General features: G+C 55.2%; 2 protein-coding genes across 2 annotated transcripts in view; both read right to left on the reverse strand.

The window, feature by feature from the left end:
• Positions 1 to 7461, reverse strand: part of EFNA2 (ephrin A2) — a 50442-nt gene extending 42981 nt beyond the window's left edge. The window contains exon 1 of the mRNA XM_053999523.1: positions 7260 to 7461. Coding sequence (XP_053855498.1) covers positions 7260 to 7330 — 71 coding nt within the window. The 5' untranslated portion in view covers positions 7331 to 7461. The remainder of the gene's footprint in view (positions 1 to 7259) is intronic.
• A 10316-nt stretch (positions 7462 to 17777) lies between these two features.
• FAM174C (family with sequence similarity 174 member C) lies at positions 17778 to 18922 on the reverse strand. The gene is made up of 2 exons (XM_053999548.1): positions 18564 to 18922; positions 17778 to 17943 (listed from the first exon to the last, which is right to left on the reverse strand). The coding sequence occupies exons 1-2, from the start codon at positions 18818 to 18820 to the stop codon at positions 17778 to 17780; spliced, it is 423 nt and encodes a 140-aa protein (XP_053855523.1). The 5' UTR covers positions 18821 to 18922.
• Positions 18923 to 19604: the final 682 nt, after the last annotated feature.

The following is a 19604-nucleotide window of genomic DNA, read 5'->3' on the forward strand; positions in this document are numbered from 1 at the left end:
CCCCAGAGCCCCTCAGCCCTCTGGGGACAAGCAGCCGAACAGCCGCAAGTTTTGGGGAGGGTCTGCAGCTCCTCACCCCTCCGGGGTCCCTGCACGGACCGTTCCCAGAACCCCATTAACGGCGCTAAAGGGACACAGCGCAGTGCCACGGCCACCGTGTCCCGCTCCCACGGCCACCGTGTCCCGCTCCCACGGCCACCCTGTCCCACTCCCACGGCCACCGTGTCCCGCTCCCACGGCCACCGGCCCCACACGCCGGCCTGAAGCCCCAGGCCCCGCGGCCCCGCCGCCATCCGGCTGCGCTCCGGGAGCTTTTGAATATGGAAAGCGCAGGGGAAAAGCGTTTTCTGTTCGGCCAAAACCCACCCAAGTGGAATGGGGAGGGGCGGGGGGAGGGAGGGCAGCCCGAGGAGTTAATCCACTTTGAATTGCAGCGGCTTCAGCCCGCGCTCCGGGTTGACAGCTTGACAGAGACGGATTGGCAGCTCCCGAGGTGAGACATCCCGGCCGAGCCACGGAGCCGCAGGAAAACCCGGCTTGGAGGTGGCAGGTTCCACCGTGTGGTTTTCCATGAAGGGGGGTGGAAATAAATGAAATAAATAAAGGTGAGAAGGAAGGGAGAGCAGAGAGCTGGAACAGGCCCTGGCAAGGGGAATGGCTCCCTGGAGCCTCCCTGTCACAGGGATCCCCCGGGTGGCTCCTCAAGCACCCCCAAACCTGACCCTGGGGTCTGCAGGCACAATCCCCCAGAGACCACCACAGCATCGTTCCCCCAGCTTCCACTCAGTGGCTGAGGCACCTCTCAGCGCTCGCAGGACTTGGGGCAGGGTTTTCCCATCGGGATCCCCGAGGAGCTGCTGGAATACAGATGAGTAACAAACCCGGGTGAAGGAGAATAGGCACCGTGGGGTGATGTCCCACAGGGCCACACAGCTGCTCGGGTGGGTGATAGGCGAGCGCAGCCCCAGGCAGGGCGTTAAATCCCTTCATTTGGCAGAAAAAGGCATTTTCCAGGCAGGGAAGAGCCGGGAAGGCAAGGCCCAGCTCTGCCTCCCAGGGCCGCCGCCTGTCAGCAGCCGGGAATCACTGAACTACGACGGATGTCTCGGAGGGATGATAGGGCAGCGACCCTCATATTTTCTGCGGCGAGCGCTCCTGTAAGCTCCCTTTGTGCTGGAATGATGGGAATTCATTACAGACCACCCCCCGCCGCGTGCTGGCTCCCAGGGGAGGGATCTGCCGGCTCTCTCCAAGGCTAAATGGGATTAGGTTATCTCCCAGCACGGATACCCAGACAAGAGCACACCAGGAACGCTCCCAGAGCATCCAGCCCGGCGCTGGCAGGACTCAACAGACACAATGGAGGTATCACCACCGTCTCCTCCAGGTGAGGATCCATGGTGGATCTGCTCCCAAATGGACACAGCCGGGAGATTTACTGGTGATGCTGATCCTGGCGATGTTTGGTGTCGCTGTGTGTTTCGGGGGAAAAGTCACTCTATTGTGTGGCCGCTACCAAAGGACCCTCACCCTAATCCTGACCCTCACCCTGTGATCAACCTGTGATCAGCTGCTCAGCAAAGCATGGCACAGGCTCTGCCAGCCCTGTTCTCCCAGTTTTGGTGCCAGCAGCCCTGATGCCACTCTCAGTTCTGGATCATGGCACAGGGAGTGGGGCTGAGCTGGGCTTCACCCTGGGAAAGGTGGGGAAAGCCAGAGGGAGCATCGCTGTGCCCAGCCTGGCCCTGCTGGCACTGCCGGTGCTGCTCCCTGGAGGACCCACCCTGAGCTGCTGCAGGAGCAGGAATCCCCAGGCTGGGCCAAAACAGCTTAAAGCACCAAAAGCTCCATCTCAGGGGTTGGCAAAAGCAGAGGCTGAGCTGGGGTGGAAGCACCCTCACTGTGCCCTGCCCACAGCAGGGCTTGGCTGCTCCACTCTGGAGGCACCATTGCCCCTAAAGACCACCACAGCCTCCTCCCAAAGACCACCATGATTTCCTGAAGCCCCCACCACTGTGACCACTTCCGTGCAGACCCCAGCACAGCCCTGCTGGGCCCCCCAAACTCCTCCAGTGTCCCCCCCTTGGCAGAAGCACCAGCTGCGGGGTTGGCGTGAGCATGGCTGCACTTGCTCCGTTCCCTCTCCCTGTGGCTGCTGGATTCCCTCAATCATGTCAAACAAACCTAGAGAAAAACACGTTTGACTGCATCAAAGTTCAAACCTCCACCTGGCCGCGTCCCCGAGCAGGGACCCTTTAAAGCTGCGAAGATGTAAACTCCCCCAGGTCTTCATTATGTCTTACAGGCCCGATATTATATCAGATTATGGAATCATTAAACAAAAAATTGTACTCAGTGCTGTCCAGAGGGGCCTCCAGTTACCTTGTCTAAATATAACAGCATCATTTTTAACTGAGGAGCTGGTACAGTCCCTTGGGCCTTCATTATATTTCATGGGTCTGGGCTGGAATATCACCTCCCTCATCGGAGAACTCATCCTGCACTTGTGCCAAGGCCAGTGCCAGCAGTGCTGGATGCCCCTCTCCATGGGACACCTCCCACTGCATGGGGCACCCCCTCACCCCGCACTGGCAGAGAATGGACACCGAGAGGAGTGGGATGGGCTAACAGGATTGAACAAAGGATGGAGAGGAGGAGATGAAGGGAAAACAGCGCTGGGGAGGGGGGATCAGAGCCAGGTACGCGCCCAATTATTTTAATTGCATGTAGGTGCCCTTCCGGCTCGCTGATGCGACACATCAGTGTTTACTGCGCCGAGCAGAACCAATTATGTTTGAACATCGAGGGGCTGAGAGACAGCAAATAAACACGGCAGCGTGCGGGGGGCTCCGCCAGCCTCCGCTTGCACCCGTCCGTCAGCGCCCAGCCAGGCATGGACTGGGAGAGGGGGGCTCCTGGGAGGGGTCTGGGCAGGGAGCCCCACGGCGCAGCACGGCCGCCAGCAGGAGCGCGGCGCCCGGAAGGGAGAGGGAATAGATCTGTTTGGGAAAAAAAAGGGGCAATAAATAAAGCTGTAAAGTGATACTTTCTGGCGGGGCTTTGACACGAGTTGTCAGAGGCGGTGGTGCGTGTGCTCCTGTCTTTACAGTAAATAACTGTCAGCAATTAGGAAGTGGAGGTGGTTCGAGGGAGTCGGGCGGCTCTGCGTCACTCACCAGGGGTGGGGAGTGAGGACCACCGGCAGCGGCCCCGGGGCTGTGTCCCTTCAGGGAGGAGCTGCCTTTGCCCCCGGCTTAGCCACAGCCAAGGCTCAAACCCCCAGGCCTGCTTGAACTCCCAAACATTGGGGACAGCAGCTGTGTGGAGAGGGGCACAGATCCTAAAGGTCTTTTCCAACCTAAATGATTCCATGACTCACAAAATCACAGGATGATTTGGGTGGGAAGGACCTTAAAAATCACCCAGTCCCACCCCCTGCCATGGGTGGGACACCTTCCACTCTCCCAGGTTGCTCGAAGCCCTGTCCAACCTGGCCCTGGACACTTCCAGGGATGGGGCAGCCACAGCTGCTCTGGGCAATTTGTGCCAGGCCTGCCCACCCTCAAAGGGACAAATTTATTCCTTACACCTTGTCTAAATCCACCCTATTTTAGTTTAAAACCATCACCCCTGTCCTATCACAATAGGTCTTATAACACATCCCCAGGACCTGGCCTCGATGATCCTTGTGGATCCCTTCCCCCCAGGATATTCAATGATTGCATGATCAGTAATGAACCCAGCCCTGAGCCTCATCCTCCCCCCTGCCCTCCCCACCGCTGACATCTCCATCACCTTCCTCCTCTTCCTCCCATCCCCCTGGCAATAATTGGCTCCAGCTCCCAGCTCTCCCCTTCCCTCCTCCCGGTTTGCACTCCCCTCTGCTAAGAGCAGCTGTAGCCGCGGCTCAGCCTTGGAGCTGCGAGTTCTTTGACACCAATAACCTCTGTCTTTGTGCTCCGGGGCTCGGCGGCTGCTCCCGCTCCCTCCCAGGCTGGCACAGCCCGCTCCCCCCGGCCTTCAGCAGCCCAGCTTCAGAGGCTCGCTGGAGCTCAGCCCCCGGAGCTGGGCCCCGGGGGAGCGGGCACAGGGGACTCCCGGCTCCCGTTCCTATGGCGACCGAGGATGCCGATGTCGCAGCCCGAGGCGGTACCTTTGGTACTTACGGATCAAACTGCAGGGCAGGCGGTGCCGGGGAGGGCACACGGAGTGCAGGGGATGCAATGACTTGAATTAAGAGCAGGAAAGCCGGCGGCTCCCCCTGGAGCAGGGCGGGAGGAGGCCAAACTTCCCTTGGGTGGGTTAAAACTCGAATTTTTTTTATTTTTCCCCCCGTCCTTGGCCTCTCCCAAGCTTTGGGAAGCACACACCTGCTGAGGACAGCGGGCTGGGATCACCAGCGTGGGCTGCAGGGCACCAGTCCGATGGATGTCAGCTCACCAGGGGAGCCAGAGGTCAGGAGAATCCTGACAGGCTCCAAATATCTGTCTGTCAGTGTCCCCTCCTGCGGCCCAGGGACCAGCTTCATCCCCCCCATGTGCCCATTGGTGTGGGACAGAGCCCAGGAAGGGCAGGGAGAGGGCGAGCAAAGCCCAGCTCTTCCCTGGAGGAGCAGCAGAAGCTGGGGGGACCCTCAGCATCCAGCTGCCTTCACAACAGCAAGGACCAGGAATGTGAAAGGGAAAAGGTGACTTCTCCCTGGTTTTGTGTCTCCTCACAGCCTCTTTTCTTCTCTTTTCCATCACCCTCCTTCCTTGCTGCTCTTTCCGCTCCGGAGCATTCAGTGCTTTGCTGGGGCATTAAGAGGCGGCAGCTCAAACTGTTTAGTGAAGCATTAAAGGGGCATGAAAACACTCACATCACGGGAGCTGAGAGCCCTGGAGCATCCTCGGGAAAAAAGCACCTCCCAGTTCTGGGAAATAAGACATATTTCTGTGCTCACAGCACCAGACAAAACCCATCTCCCAGCTCTTGCCAGCCCCGTCATCAGCCTGGCCATCCAACATTCCTCTGCTCCTAAAGCCAATCCCTCCCCGTTCCCATCCAGGTCACTTGGGAGCAGCTGGGCCACCACCTTCCCAAGCCACCATCTGCCACCATCCAGTCACTCACCAGCCCCCCAGGATGCCTCAGACATGCCCAAACCCCGGGATTTGCATGATTTAGACACGTTAAAACCATCACAGCTTGAGCACATGAAAAGGAGCCAATTCCTCACTCCCTCCTTCCCATATCCAGCAGAAACCTGCAAACACCCCAGGGCTAAAAAGGGATTTTCCCCCTTTTAAGAGGTTCAGAACCCATTGGGCACATGCAGAGCTCAGGTGTCCCCTGTGCTCCATCCCAGGCTCTGAATGCAGTGCCAGATCTGGGAAAATCAGGAAAAATCTGGAAATCAGAAACCTGACTGTTCCATGGAGGGGAAAGGGCTGCTCCACATGAGCCCCTCAGCAGCTGGCTGAGAGTTTTTCCTTCTTCCTTTAACCACCCACAGGGAAACTGGATTCCTTAGGAGGGGCTGCTGTCCTTGTCCCAAAACCTGGAGGTAGGAGAGATGCCTGAGGCCCCTCACCCAGCCCTGCTCCCTATGGGAACCATGAGGAACATTGTGAAGCATCACAGCAGGAAGGAGAGGATTTGGGGCTCCCTCTGAGAGATCACCACCCCTTCCCAAGCTCAGAAATTAACCCCAGAGCTCCCACTCCCACTACTGCAAGGGCCCAGGGTGTCCCAAGCATCACTAAACAGGGCATCCCTCAATTCAAAGGATTCCAGACAAGAAAGAGGATAAGCTGGAGAACCGTCCCTGGGAAGCACCATTCCCTGTGAACACATGGAGCTGGAGGAACCAAACAGGAGCCCTGGCCAGGGCACAGGACCTGGGTGTGCTGGTTGGTGCTCCCAGCTCGGAGAGGGCTTGGCACAGGCTCTGCTCCAGCCATGGCTCCGAGAGAGCTGGACCAGCTCTCCCATTTCAGCAGGATGAGGCACGACTGGTGCTGCTCCCAGATCTATCTCCCCCTTCCCTTGTCATGGATTTGCATCTCTCCTTTGGGCAGCTCGTTTCCAGCACAGAAAGGGAGAAAGGGCTCTGTTGGGGTCTCCTCCATTTAGGTTCCCCCCACCAAGGGCTCCGTGCGGGGTCCCCCCTTCCTTCCCCAGCAATTGTTATGTTAAAATCCCCAGGACATGTTTCTGCAAAGAATTAAAGGAGGGTGAGGAGGGGATTGTTTTCGTCAGTGTCTCACCGAGTCTCTGACCTTGAGCGTGAACAAAAACAAGAAAAAAGGAACTTTATGCAAATCTCCCGCACTCCGCACAAGGGGGAAAATAATAACGGAAAATGGAGATTAGGAATGCAAATTGACTTAATGAAGAGGCAGGGGCTGGGCAGGAGCTTGTTTTGCTCTTGTAGAGACGACTCACCCCGTCTGGTCCTGCTGCACCCCAGGTCTGATCGTTACAAATTATATCAGGGTGGGGAAAGAGAAGCACAGGAAAGGTTTAATTCCCTAATCGTGGCATTGTTCATCTCCCCTGCCCATGGCTGCTCCTTCCAAAGGCCTCTCACACCTCCCTTGAGAACTCCCAGCCATTCACTACCCAAAACTGACCCGCTATCCTGCAGATCCCACAGTGCATCCAAGGCTCAGGGCCTCAGTCCCACATTATGGGGGTGCAGCTGCTTCCAGGGGCCGAGGGAACGTTGTGTCCCTGCTGCTGGAGCCACATCTCCAAAGTGTCACCCCAGATGAGTCTGGCATTGTGGGACCCCCCTGCTCTCCACCAGCCCCTTCACAAGGCTCAGCCTCACCACTTAGATTATTTTCCTCTCTTTTTCCATTCCCTCACCAGCCTTTTCAGCCCAGGCTGCTGCACTGGGGCGTGGGAACGGCTCCCACATCCCCAAGGAGTGGCCGTGGAACAAAGTCCTGATCCTGGCAGGGATGTCCAACACACCCCATAGTGAAATTGTGACCAGCCACAGCCTGGACACAGGACACGGGATCACAAGGAGCAGCAGGAAGCCACTGGCACCTTTTGAGAGGGGATTTGTTCACACACAGAGAAGTTGGGATGGAAATGGCCCAGGGTGGCCCTCAGCACCACATTTCCAAGGTTGTGGAATGTAATTGCCTCTTCCCACTCAAAACGCACCTTAGAATCACAGGATCTCAGAATATCCTGAGTTGGAAGGGATACACAGGGATCATAATGTCCAACTCCAAGCCCTCCACAGGACAATCCCAAAATCTCACGTTTGCCAGGGAACGACACTCCTGTAAAGCTCTGCTTTCCAAAACCCTGAGCTCAGAGCCGCATCCACCATGAGCAGTCAGTGCTGTGCTGGAAGGTGCTGAACACCCAGATCCCCCTGGGAAGATGATCCCAAAGCTGCTGCCGGCTCTGTCACTGCTGGATCACATGCCTCTGGGTGATGCTTCCTCACTGGAAGTTTGGAATGGTTTTCCTTTCTTCTACAAAAGAACAGTCAAGGTCAGTTCTATTTAAATTAGTCTTGCACTGGCCTGAAGATTAAATCAGACCCCAATCCCATTCCAAATTATGCTGGGATCACAAGGAATCGCCTGGGCTGGCTGAAACCTAGGCAGGATTAATTCCTGAGGTGTCAGAGCCCCCACCATCCCACTCACCCTGGCCCCAGTCTTCTTGGCAACCAGAAGAGATCCCACACACCCGAGGCTGCCCTCAGGACACATTTAAACCTCGGCCCAAAGATGCTGAAAAATTCCTGGAGTGTTTAAAACCGAGTGAGGCCCCAGGGGCAGCGACCTCACCAAGGCCTGGAAACCATCCCTGGGCTCTGGGTCGCGCTTCTCCGCCAACGCCACGGCTCGTGATGCTTCCACCCCACAAACACCCCCCTTCCCTCCCTCCCAAACAACATCCACGGGAGAGTTTGGCTGGGAACGCAGCGCTTTAATCTCCTGGAAGCCTTTGACAACCTGTCTCGTCCTGGCTTTTAGCTGCGTGAGAGCTGCTCGTTAATGGAGCATTAACCTTGGAGAGCTGCTGCAATTACTCCAACACTAATTCTGACAGTTTTTGGTGTATCTGTTTGTTCTTTTGACAGGCAAAAGGAATTTCTTTTTAAAAGCTGTTTGATACATTTGAGACCTTCTGTCCACATTTCCCTTTTTTTCAATTTTTTTTTTCCTTCTGTTGGAGATGGGAAGGTGGGGGGAACGTGCGGAGGGGGAGATGCTGCCTTCCCGCGACACCTCATTCAGGCACCAGTCCGGATACTTCCCCCCTCCCAAGCCCTTCCTACCCCTTCTTTAAGTCACAGAAGTGTTTGGTCTCTCCTGACCTCATTAGGGTAATTAGGAAACCTTTTGAAGCTGGGAAAATGGCTCTGAGCGCTGGGAAAGGAGGAGAGTAAAGAGGCTCTGAAGGAGCGCGAGGATGGATAAAGCCGGAGAAAAACATCTTCAGCAGCAAGGAGGTGACCTGCAGCTCTGCTCCCCTGGAAAGCTCCTTAAATTGCCTCTTTTAAGAGGATGGAAATCCAAGTCCTGGTTATCCCATAAGACCTGGGCAGCCAGGGAGCAGGGAAGGAAAAGGGTGGTGGGGCAGGTGCGGACTGAGCTGAGGATTCCGCTTCCATCTCTGATCCATCACCACATCCCCGGGTGCCCTTTGGCAAATCAGCTCTTGCTGTGCCTTAATCCTTCCTTCATTTGGAAAAAAAAAACATTCTCTACATGTTATTTTCTATGTAGGAAACACAGGCTTTGGAGGAAAAGGGCTTCCTCTGACTGTGCAGCTCCCAGGAAAACCAGGCTGCTCCTGGCGATCATCCACCCTGGAAGTGGTGCCAACCAACACCTTGATCTGAAGTCTGATAAAGCCACAGCCCACCTCAGATGGAGGCAGAAGGTGATCTCGGTTGAACTCAGCTGCTTTCCAAACCCACCTGAGCCACCGGGTAACTCCTGGGTGACAGGAGTGGGAACCTTCTGAAGAACACTCAGCCCCTCTCTTCCTCTAATAAATGTGGGAAGCATTTTCCCTGCACTCATCCGAGCCAGTTGAGAAGCCCAAATGATGACTGTGGCGCAGCTAAAGTTATCACAGGGATAAAACCTCCAGTTCTAAAGGAAAAACGCGCTATCACAGCCCTTTGCTACCAATCACAAAGGGCACAAACCTGATGCCTCTCTGTGTTCTGCAGAAAGAGGAGTTTGATGTGAGAGAAAAGCGGATTAAAATAACACTGGCAAGAAAAAGGATCAAAATACAGCAATATACCCTGGCACGAGCGAGTCTGAGGCACCGTGCCCGAGGTCCTGCTGTGCCTCCGGCGCACACGGAGATGGAAGCACTGCCACGATCCTGCTCGGCTGCTTTGAGGGTCCCCTTTGTAGGATGAGGCCTCCCCTAGCCATCCCTCCATCCCTCCAGGAGAACATCCCCTCAGGAGCTGCTCCTCCAGGGTGTCCTCAGCAGGCAGAGCCAGCCCTGTGCTGCCAGCCTGGGTTTCAGCAACGTCACGGAACACTGGAATGGTTTGGGTGGGAAGGGACCTTAAAAATCATTCAGTTCCACCTTCTGCCATGGGCAGGGACACCTTCCACTATTCCAGGTTGCTCCAAACCCTGTCCAGCCCAGCCTTGAAGATTTCCAGGGGTGGGGCAGCCACAGCTTCTCTGGGCAACCTGTATCAGAGCCTCTCCACCTCACGGAGAAGAACATCCTCCTTTTATCCAGTCTAAATCGGCTTTTTTGGTTTAAAACCATCACTCCTTCTCCTACTGCAACAGGCCCTGCCATACATCAGCTGGAATTGGACTTGATGATCCTTGGGATGTCCTGGAGAGGCACCTGGGGGTTGCAGGTAGAGCAGCACCATGGCCCCCCCAAAGCCTCAATCCCCTCAGCTGCTGCTCACAGCATTAATGCCCATCAGTTTTTCCCTGTCAGGAGCAGCCTTTCTAGCAGTTCTGCAGGAGCGGGGGTGGCTGGGCTCAGCTCGGGCTGAACAATGAAATAATTGGGATTATTTTAAGTACATAGGTTTTATTCTTTTAAAGAGCGAGAGTAATTAACCACCTGAATGTAACAGCAGTGCAGTGGGGCAGAGTGAATGCTCCAGGGAGGGGCTGGAGCCTCTCCAGGGAAACCTTCTGCCTTCACCTCACACGGAGCAGGACAAACCTCCTGGTATTCTGCAGGGGCTGAGCATAACCCTGGAATGGACTCTTCTGTCTGCAAACCTGAAATCTCAACACCTCCATTTCCAGGCTCTGAATTATGTGGCACATGGAAGCATTTTGAGGACGTCCAGGTGCTGCCAACAGCAATTCCTAGGGATTCCAGCATGGCAGGAGGGAATCACACCGGCACTGGGAGACATTTCCAATGGGAGAGGGAATGAGGAGGTTGCCCACACACCAGTTCAGAGCCATTTCAGTTCCATTTCCCAGCACTGGATGTGACATCACGAACCTCTTCACACCCAGGAACCACAATGAACCTCTTCACACCAGGAACCACCCAGGTATAGGGTGACCACAAAATCCCAGCATGGTCTGGATGGGAGGGGAACTCCCAGTCCTTGTTCCACCCCCTGGTGAGCTGCTCTAACCCATCACCCCCATATTCCCCACATGCCATGTTAAGTACAGCAGCTGGTAATTCTCTACAAACACCTCTCCATGGGCAGGGGCTCTCCAAGCCCTGCTGAAACAGGATCTATTCAGATCCACACCAATCCCACAACCCGTGGAAGTGCTTCTAGCAAATCAGACCTAAAATCCTCTTTTTCTGGCAATTCCAGCCCATGGGTGCATGGGAGTTCCATCCTTCCAACAGGTATCCCTGGACATGAGCTTTGGCTCGTGACTTTGATCCAGCATCATGAGAAGCAAACATGGGATTGTAACATCCAAGACATCATCTCCAATTTAATTTTTGGGCTGTTCCCCCCTCTTCCCACAGCAATTGCACATTCAGAAGCACAGAGCCCCTTTCATGTTTACTTATCCTTAGATTGCAAAAATTGTCACGTGAATTCCTTCTCCAATTAGCTCTGGTACTCAAAAATAAAATATTGTTCTGTTGCCAGCACAGTTCTGATCATTCCTGTCCTTTATACTTTTATTCCCCAGAGTCACTTGAAAAGCGGACGCTCCTTCCTCCTCCCCTGCAAAGCCCCCTTAGAAAATGTTTAAAACAAAAAACAAGCAGCGATTCTAAAGGAAAGGCTTTGGTGGCTGAAGTGCCACTTCCATTCACCTTTCCATGATGGAAGGGAAAAAATAAAGATCAGAAGGAGGATTTAGACAAAAAGCCAACTAAGTAAAGGTAATTTCTGATACAGGAAAATCTGCTTGTTGTGTAGAGGTGCTTTGTTGAGTGGAACAGAAGAGACATCAGAGACTCTGCAGCAGGTTTTGAAACATTCCCAGTTTCCTTCCAAATGTGCCACCCAATTCCACACCAACCTAGAGACACATTTTGGAATGCCAATGTCCATGGAATGAAGGTGAGGAAGACCACCCAGCCCCTGCCCACAATGAGCCCCAGACACAGGAGAATTGTGAGTGCAGTTGAAAACATTTGTGGGGAAATTCCAAGAGCCATCAAAAGTCACCCCAAAGTACCCAGAGCCACCCAGTGAGTGTATGAGAAATAAATGGGACAAAACTTGTGACACCTTCCCCTGACCACGCTCATCTGGTCACCCGCCCAGGGCTTGGCCCCAGTGGGACCGAGAGCCCAGCGGGTTTATGGGGACAATCCGTGACCCAGAGCTGCCCATGGCAATAATCCCAGGATAGTTTGGGTTGGAAGGACCTTAAAGATCAATCATTTCCACCTCCTGCCATGGCAGGGATGCCTTCCACTAGATCAGGTTGTTCCAAACCCCATCCAACCTGGCCTTGGTTAATGCCAGCTAAAAAACCCCAAGGTTCATTTGGTACTGGAAAAATCCAGTAACAAAGAACTCCAAAATCCATGAATGGAGCATCCTTTACCTAGTCTATATTTTTCTCTTTTTCCTCCTTGGGGGGCTGGAGGGACTTGGACCATCTCTTCTCCCACACAGTGACCAGAAAAATCACACAGAGACTGCTGTCACACACAAAATTACCAAAAAAAAAAAAAAAAAAAAAAAAAAAAGAAAAAAAAAAACCACCAAAATCGAAAAGCTCCCAGCTTTAGACACAAACCCTCATTAAAACCAGGGGACAGAGAAGAGGGAAGAGCTCTGTGTGCCGGCAGTGCTCCCTCCCCGGGCTGTGCCGCAGAGGTGATTTCGCACTCCACGGAGCGCGGCGTGAGGAGCCGCAGCAGCAAACAGGCTCTGGAATCAAAAGAGCTCCCTGGCACTCCACCGGCCCCGCAGCTCCCATTCCAGGGAAGGAAATTTGCATCCAAAGCATCAAGAGCACTTTACCTCGAGTTTAAAATAAATTCCAAGCAGATCCATGCCGCCAGCTTGTGTTTGTGACTGGAATCCCAGCCAGCACCAGCCGGAGCCTATCCCCATTGAGAGCTCAGGAAGAGGCGATGGCACAGAGCAGGGAACAGGGATGAGGGGAGGACAGCACAGCTGCAGCTGGTCCAGCACCACGGGCCACAGCAATTAGTGCTAATTGGGGTAACAGCCCCCTGAGCCTGAAAAGGAACAAGCACTTGGTTCACATCCTGTGGCAGCTCCCAGCACTGCACACAGAGCTTGAAAGCACAGAATCATGGAATTTTTTTAGATTGGAAAAGACCCCTAAGATCATGAAGTCCAACTATTCCCCCAGCACTGCCAAGGGCACCATTAAACCACGTCCCCAGGTGCCACACCCAGGGGTTTTCTGAACACTTCCAGGGATGGTGACACCACTACTGTCCTGGGCAGCCTGTGCCAGGCTGGATCCCTTCCTTTTGGGGAAGGAATTTTCCCTCATATCCAATCTATATGGGCAGGGTGATGGTGTCGTGCCCATGTTGCTGCGCGGGGGAATACTCTCTGTTAGTTCATTAGCACTGCAGTTAATTTGGCCCAGGAAAGGCGGGGTGCCCCCAGGGTGCTGCTGTTCATGTCTGTGCTGGAGCCAGTGGCATCACTCCATCAAACCAGGGCATCCCAAAACCTTGTCAGGCCCAGAATCATACAAATCTTTCCCAAACAAGTCCTGACAGGGCCAGGTGGAACCTGGTTCAAGTGGAGCCAGGGTAAGACCCTCCCCTGCTCCTGAGAGAGACACTCCCCTGAGAGACAAACCCCAACAGCTCCCCAGAAGCCCCCCCAAAACCTGCTGCTCCCCCACCCCAACGCCAAGGCAGACACAGCCCCCAAAGGGCACTTCCAGCTCATCCCAGACAGCTGCTGGAGGAAGCAGATGTGCCTTTCAAGGCACCAGGATTTATTTGCAGCTTCCCCAGGTGCCGGCAGTGCCCTGGCAGCTTCAAGTCTGGTCTGTGAGTGCCACCTACAGGGATCCCCCGTGCCCCAGCTCCCGGTGTGCCCCGACCCCGCTGCCCCCCAGAACCTACCAGTAACGAGGGTAAATTGTGGAGCAAACAAAACCCTCTCTGCTCCAGGACATGAGCAGCCAGGACATGGGGACACGGGTGGGGTGGCAGAGGGGGACAGGGGGAACGTGGCTTCTGTTTTCTCAGTGCCACTGATCCACACAAGTGGATGAGAAGCAGGTATGAGTCAAGGAACGCCTTTGGTTTTGTTCTGGAACGAATTCCTTGCAGGGAGGAGCCGGGACATTCCCATTTCAGCCTGGAGGAGACTCCGGAGGGGCAGCTCTGATCTCTGCTCTCTGGGACAAGGGGCAGCAGCTGAGGGAACGGCTGGAGCTGTGTCAGGGGAGGTTTAGGGTTGGAGATTAGGAGGATTCTTCACCTCAAGGGTGCTGGCACTGCCCAGGCTCCCCAGGGAATGGTCCCAGCCCCAAGGCTGCCAGAGCTCCAGGAGTGCTTGGACACTGCTCCCAGGGATGCACAGGGTGGGATTGTTGGGGTGTCTGTGCACCCCATCGAGCTGGACTCGATGATCCCTGTGGGTCCCTTCCAATCCAGGAGATTCCAAGATTCTATGATCCAGGGAACAGCATCTCCTTCCTCACTTCCAAATAAGCAAAACGGAACTTGGTTCTGCTGCTGTTGAGAGGCCGGAATTGGCCTCACAGGGACCTTATCTGGTCTTCTGTACAACAAAAGGGATTAATGTGAGAACAGGGAGAAAGGAGGAGACTTCAGAAAACTGAAACCAATGCAGAGATGATTGGAGAATCATGGAATCAGAGTGGTTTGAAAGGGACCCTAAAGCTCACCTCATTCCACCCCCTGCCATGGGCAGGGACACCTTCCATAGACCAGGTTGCTGCACGCTCAATCCAACCTGGGCTTGGACACTTCCAGACAGGGCACAAGCCGAGCAGCAGCCTCGGGAGCACAGTGTCACTGCCCTGTGAGCAGGAGCAAGGCAAGGGGAAAACCCAAAGGACCCCATAAATCCATGAGCTCGGCAGCCCGTGCACACAGCAGGGAGGGACGGGTGGGCTGGAATGCTTTATTCCAGTGGTTCCAGGTACAAGGGAGGGGATGCTGCAATGACAAGAAAACCATGGATCGATACAGGGCTAGTGGCTGTTTAAAGACAGATCAGCAGTTCCAGGAGGGCAAAACATGAACTGCTCCTTGGGGAGTTCAGACAACAACGTGCTCAAGTGCTGTTTATTGACTCCCACCACAGGCCCCTGTCCCAGCACTCACAGGGCTGCAGGTCCCATCCCAGGCACAGAACAAAACCACCAGAGCTGATCTCACCCCGCTCCCATGGATCCCATTAACCCTGCAGATGGCCCAGTCGGTTTGGGCAGGCCAGTATCAGCAGCAGAGCATCCCAGAAAGACTCCAAGGTAACAGAGGGATTATGTAAACTTTGGAAAATTGGCTTTGGATTAATTCAGAGCAGACTGCTGTAGTCAGTCACGATGCACACAGGTGGTGACTGTTACAGGTCGTGGTCCAGTGGCTCCTTTTGGTGGGATGAGCAGGAATCCTGCAGACCAACAGGCACATGGAGCGTCCACCAACACCTTGATTTATTCAGGAGAAGGAAAAGTGCAGCAGTGGCTGGTGAGGCCTCAGCCTGCCCAGGACCAGGCACGGGCGGGTCCATTTGCATTCCCGTGTTTAGCCTGAAGAACTACAACTGGAAAGCTACTGGAAGATCCAACTGAGGCAAAGAGACCTAAAACGAGGGTATCAAACACACGTGGAGGAACTGAAAGAGTAATGGAAGGAACACCTGAACTGCTCCTTTGTGGAAATGTCACATGAGGTGTTCAAAGCTGCTGTTATTTGCAGGATCCACCCCAAAACCCCCTGCCCTGGCCTGGCACTGCTCACACTGCAGGAAGTGCCAGATCCAGCTGATTCTTCCCAGAGAAATGGGATCATGCTGAGCACCCCAAGAAACAACTTTCCACAGGGAGTAAAAGAGCCAGGGAATTACCAGCACATGCAGCCCTGCAGGATCAAGAAAGATCCCTGACCATGGATCACAGAGCTCCGATGATCCCCAGGGAAGCTGCAGCCGGGTGGAGCCATCCCAGCGATTCCCACATGGAACCTCTGCCTGCTCCCATCTGCAGCAGCTACAAGCAGGGAACACCCAAAATAGGTGTTAAACGATCCAAACGACAGGAAAACAGGGCACATGCAAGCACTGTGTGCACGTGGCAATGTTATTAAAAAAATATATCTATGTATGTATTTTAAAATCCTTTGTGCACATGCGAGACAGAGCTGCCACGGGGGTGGGATTTCTCCAGGAAACCTCACCCGGCCTGAACAGACAAACGTGGCTGCTTGCACAGGATCACAGCACTCCCTCAGCTGCCTCGGGACACCGCAGCATCTGCCAGCCCCAGCCTCCCCCTGATCAGCACATCACTGTCCCTTCTCCAAGAGTCATCGCTGCCCCTGATCCACAGGGGGTTTGCAAGCCAAAGGAAAGGAGCCAAAGACATTATAAATACTCGCCCAAAAGGTAGATATCCTTATTTTTCACCCTAAAGGTGCCACAGGGACCCTCCCTGCCCGCAGGGCAAATCCCTCGGGTTCTCCAAAGGCACTACCAGCGTGGGGGGCAGTGGGATTTAAGGATGTGCTGCCAGTTTCCAAGGAAAGGCCACAGACAGAAGCACTTGGCGAGCAGTTTTCACTGACTTAGCAGCAGATCCACTCACCAACCACCTCCTGACACATTCACCTTTGGTCCTACACAGTCAGATCCCAAATATCCACCTAACAATGGGCTGCAGGAAAGATGCTGGCTGAGTACCAGCCAAGGGAATGAAACTCCAGAGTCATCCAGGGCTGCCCTGAATCACAGCCAAGAGGGGTTGGGGTCCCCCTTTTCCAGTCATCAACTGCTCCAAGACACTCCCTGGCTCACATCTGGCTCTTCCTCAGGTATCACAAAATCCAGAGCTTGGCAGATGTCACACCTGTCCCTGGTGAACTCACAACTGGGGCTGGGGCAGAGTCTAGGCATTCCCAGCCCTTTTGGTAGCTCTTTTGGAGAAATATTCCTTTGGGTTGTGGCCCCTTTCATTTGTTAACACGTCTGTAAACCCGTGAACGACCTGGATTATCCCAGTAATTTCCAAACCTGCAAAATTTAGCTCGTTTAACTCGTTCCCAAAGCTTCTCTGTCTGAACTATCACCCTCCCACCCCCGTTTGTGTAACAGAGCTCTCGCAGCTCCTCCCAGAAGCTGATTACAGAGACACTTCCCAAAGAAGTAACCTGATATTGCATGAAGGAAAGAGGATCAGCCTGGAGAAGGAATCTGATGTTTCCAGGGCAAGGAGAGAGGGATATGAGGCACAGGGGCAGCTCTCGAGCTCAGATCTCAGGTGCTGAAAATCATCCAGAAGCATCTCCTTTACCTCAGCCTTTCCCCGTGCAGTGAACAGTTCCCATCCTTCCCCAGAAATGTCCTCAAGAATGCACGTGAAGAAAACGGGTTTGGTCCCCTCTCCCCTGCCCCAGCTATGGGAGGGCTCAAACTGTTAGTAAGTCACTGTAAGCAGATATAAAACTTTGAGTACTGGAGATTCCACTGGGATTGGACCCTCCATCATTCCGGGCAGCCAGTGCTGCTGGTCCCGAGTCATCTGGAAAAAAAGGAGATACCCAAAATCAGGGGGAGCTAAGGTGACATTCCTCCTCAGCCTAAAACAACCTCCCCAGAAATCAAACTTGTGGGATGTGAACACAATCCTGCTGGGAAAGCAGGAATGGATATCCCTGTGAGACTGGGAGTTTGAACTGCCACAAGACCTGGAAGCAATTCCCAAAATGAAAAAAGAAAACCAAAACAAACCAGGAATTTTGCTGGGAAAACAGGGATGCATATCCTGATGGGACTGGGAGTTTGAACTGTGATATGAGTTGGAAGCAATTCCTAAGCTGAAGGAAAAAAACCCAGGAATTTCTGTTTCCCTGTCTAACACAGGGAGGCCCAGACTGGGCACAGGGGCTGCCTCTCCCAACAGCTCTATGACCCCACAGCAGTGTCCAAATAACCCTGTCAGTGAGACTTTCCCGGGCCAGAAAATGAGGAAAAGCGAGATAAATCCGTGTGCCAACACAGAGACCACACACAGGCGTTTTAATTTATGCAGATCTGTTTGTAGGAGCTGTGCCAGAGCTCCCACAGCTTTGGGAAAGGAGCCTCAGCCCCTTGTGAGGAAAAGAGCAACACAAAAAACACACAAAATGTTCCCTCACCGCCTCAGGTTCCGGCTTTCAAACACGGTGTCCTCGTCACTGTCGAGGGAGCCCAGCTCGATGTTCTCGTCCTGGCTCGACAGCAGCCCGTACTTCTTCCTCTGGGGCTTCTTCAACCTGAAATGAGTTTTGGGCTCGTTTCTGGGGCCCTCGGACCTGGGGCTGAGGGACAGGGAGAGCACAGTGAGTGAGCCGCTGTCCCCACCCAGCGGGTGGTTTAGCGCTAATTACCTCGGGTAATTAACAGTGTTAGGGATTTACAGCAACGTTTTGGACTCGCTGCCAAAAAGATGCGTGGGGAAGCAGAACCCCGGCTGGCAGAGGAGGGATGGAGGGAGGGGGATTCAGGGAAAATCGGCACAAAGCCAGGGATTAGGAGCGGGATTGCGGCAGGCAAGGGACAGGGGACACCGTGACCGGCTTCGGGGGGACCCAGAGCAAGACCGGGACGGGCAGGGGCACAGCCGTGGGGGACAGGGACCGCGACAACCGGGACAAGCAAGGACACTGCCGCAAGCAAGGGGGACTGGGTCCAGGACCGGGACAGTCAGGGTGACATCCCCGACCAGGGGGAACCACGACTGGCAGGGTAGATCCCCGGGCCAGAAAACCTGGAACCGGGACGAACTGGGACACAGCCCGGGACAACGGGAACGGGAACTAGGGCCAGCAGGGACACAGCCCCGGGTCAGGGGACACCAGGATGGGGACAAGACCGGGAGCGGGACCGGCAGAACACGGACACAGCCCCGGTCGGGTGCCCGTGCCCGCCTTGCACTCACCGGAACGCCCGCAGCATGAAGTAGAGCGCGGCCAGCCCCGACAGAGCGCTCAGCACATAAACGGCGCGCCTCAGCACCGGCAGCCCCGACCCCACCGACAGCCTCGGCCCGGGCTCGTGCTCCGACACCGACTGCGTCTCGTTCCCCGCGGCCGCCCGCGGCGGCTCCGTGCTGTTCCCCGGGCTGGGGGCGGCGGCGCGGCCGCGGTGCGGGACGAGGAGGAAGAGGAGGAGGAGGAGGAGGAGGAGGCGCGGCATGGCCGGGCCGGGGCGGCGGAGCGGGAGCGGCGGCCGCAGGAAGGCGCCGGGACGGTGCGCGCGGCGCAGGCCCCGCCCGGGCCCCGCGGAACCGCTCGCGGGTTCCGGGGCCGCGCCGTTCCGGGCCGGGCGGGACGCGCTCTCGGAGCCGCCGCGGGGCTCCGGCATTTTGCCCTCAGGGTTGTTGCTGTGCCCTCGCTGGCTGCGCGCACCTCGGCGGGGCCGCCATTTCTCCCTCACTGCAACAGCCCGTCCGTCACAGACGCCATTTCCCGCTCAGGGTCATCCTTCCTCTCTCAGCGCTGCCGTTGCCCTCGGAGGACTCTCATTCCTCCCTCAGAGCCGCCATTTCCCCCTCAGGGCTGTCCTCCCTCCCTCAAGGCCACCATTTCCCCGAGGGTCATCGTTGCTCCTTCAGTGTCGCCACTTCCCCCTCACAGCAGGACCTTCTCCCGCAGAGCCGCCATTTCCCCCTCGGGCTTCTCCTTCTCCCTTCAGGGCGGCCATTCCCGCCCCGTGGTGAACACAGCTGGAAACGGGAGCATTTCGAGCATTTCAAGAATTTCTATCCCCCACCTTTTCCTCTGCAGACAGTTCTGGCTGGCCAGGGCTCAGTCACTGCTCTTCAGCCCTGCTCCACTTCCCCATTTTTCCTCAGGGAATGGCTCCAGCTGCCTGGACACAGAGGGCTTACTTTAAAAAAAGGGCATTTTGGCTAAAACTGGGTCACCCGAGCTCACGTCAGACCCACAGCACCCAAACACCTTCCCGATGACGCCACTGG

This window comes from Vidua macroura, chromosome 26 (assembly GCF_024509145.1).
Source record: "Vidua macroura isolate BioBank_ID:100142 chromosome 26, ASM2450914v1, whole genome shotgun sequence".
In the NCBI taxonomy this organism is placed as follows: Eukaryota; Metazoa; Chordata; class Aves; order Passeriformes; family Viduidae; genus Vidua; species Vidua macroura.

What these genes read in the sequence shown, in the direction of transcription:
- FAM174C (XM_053999548.1), bottom strand. Translation starts at nt 18,820, where the DNA reads ATGCCGCGCCTCCTCCTCCTCCTCCTCCTCCTCTTCCTCCTCGTCCCG. An exon ending in TTCATGCTGCGGGCGTTCCG is followed by an intron (nt 17,944 to 18,563) that starts GTGAGTGCAAGG and finishes CCTGTCCCTCAG; the next exon opens with CCCCAGGTCCGAGGGCCCCA.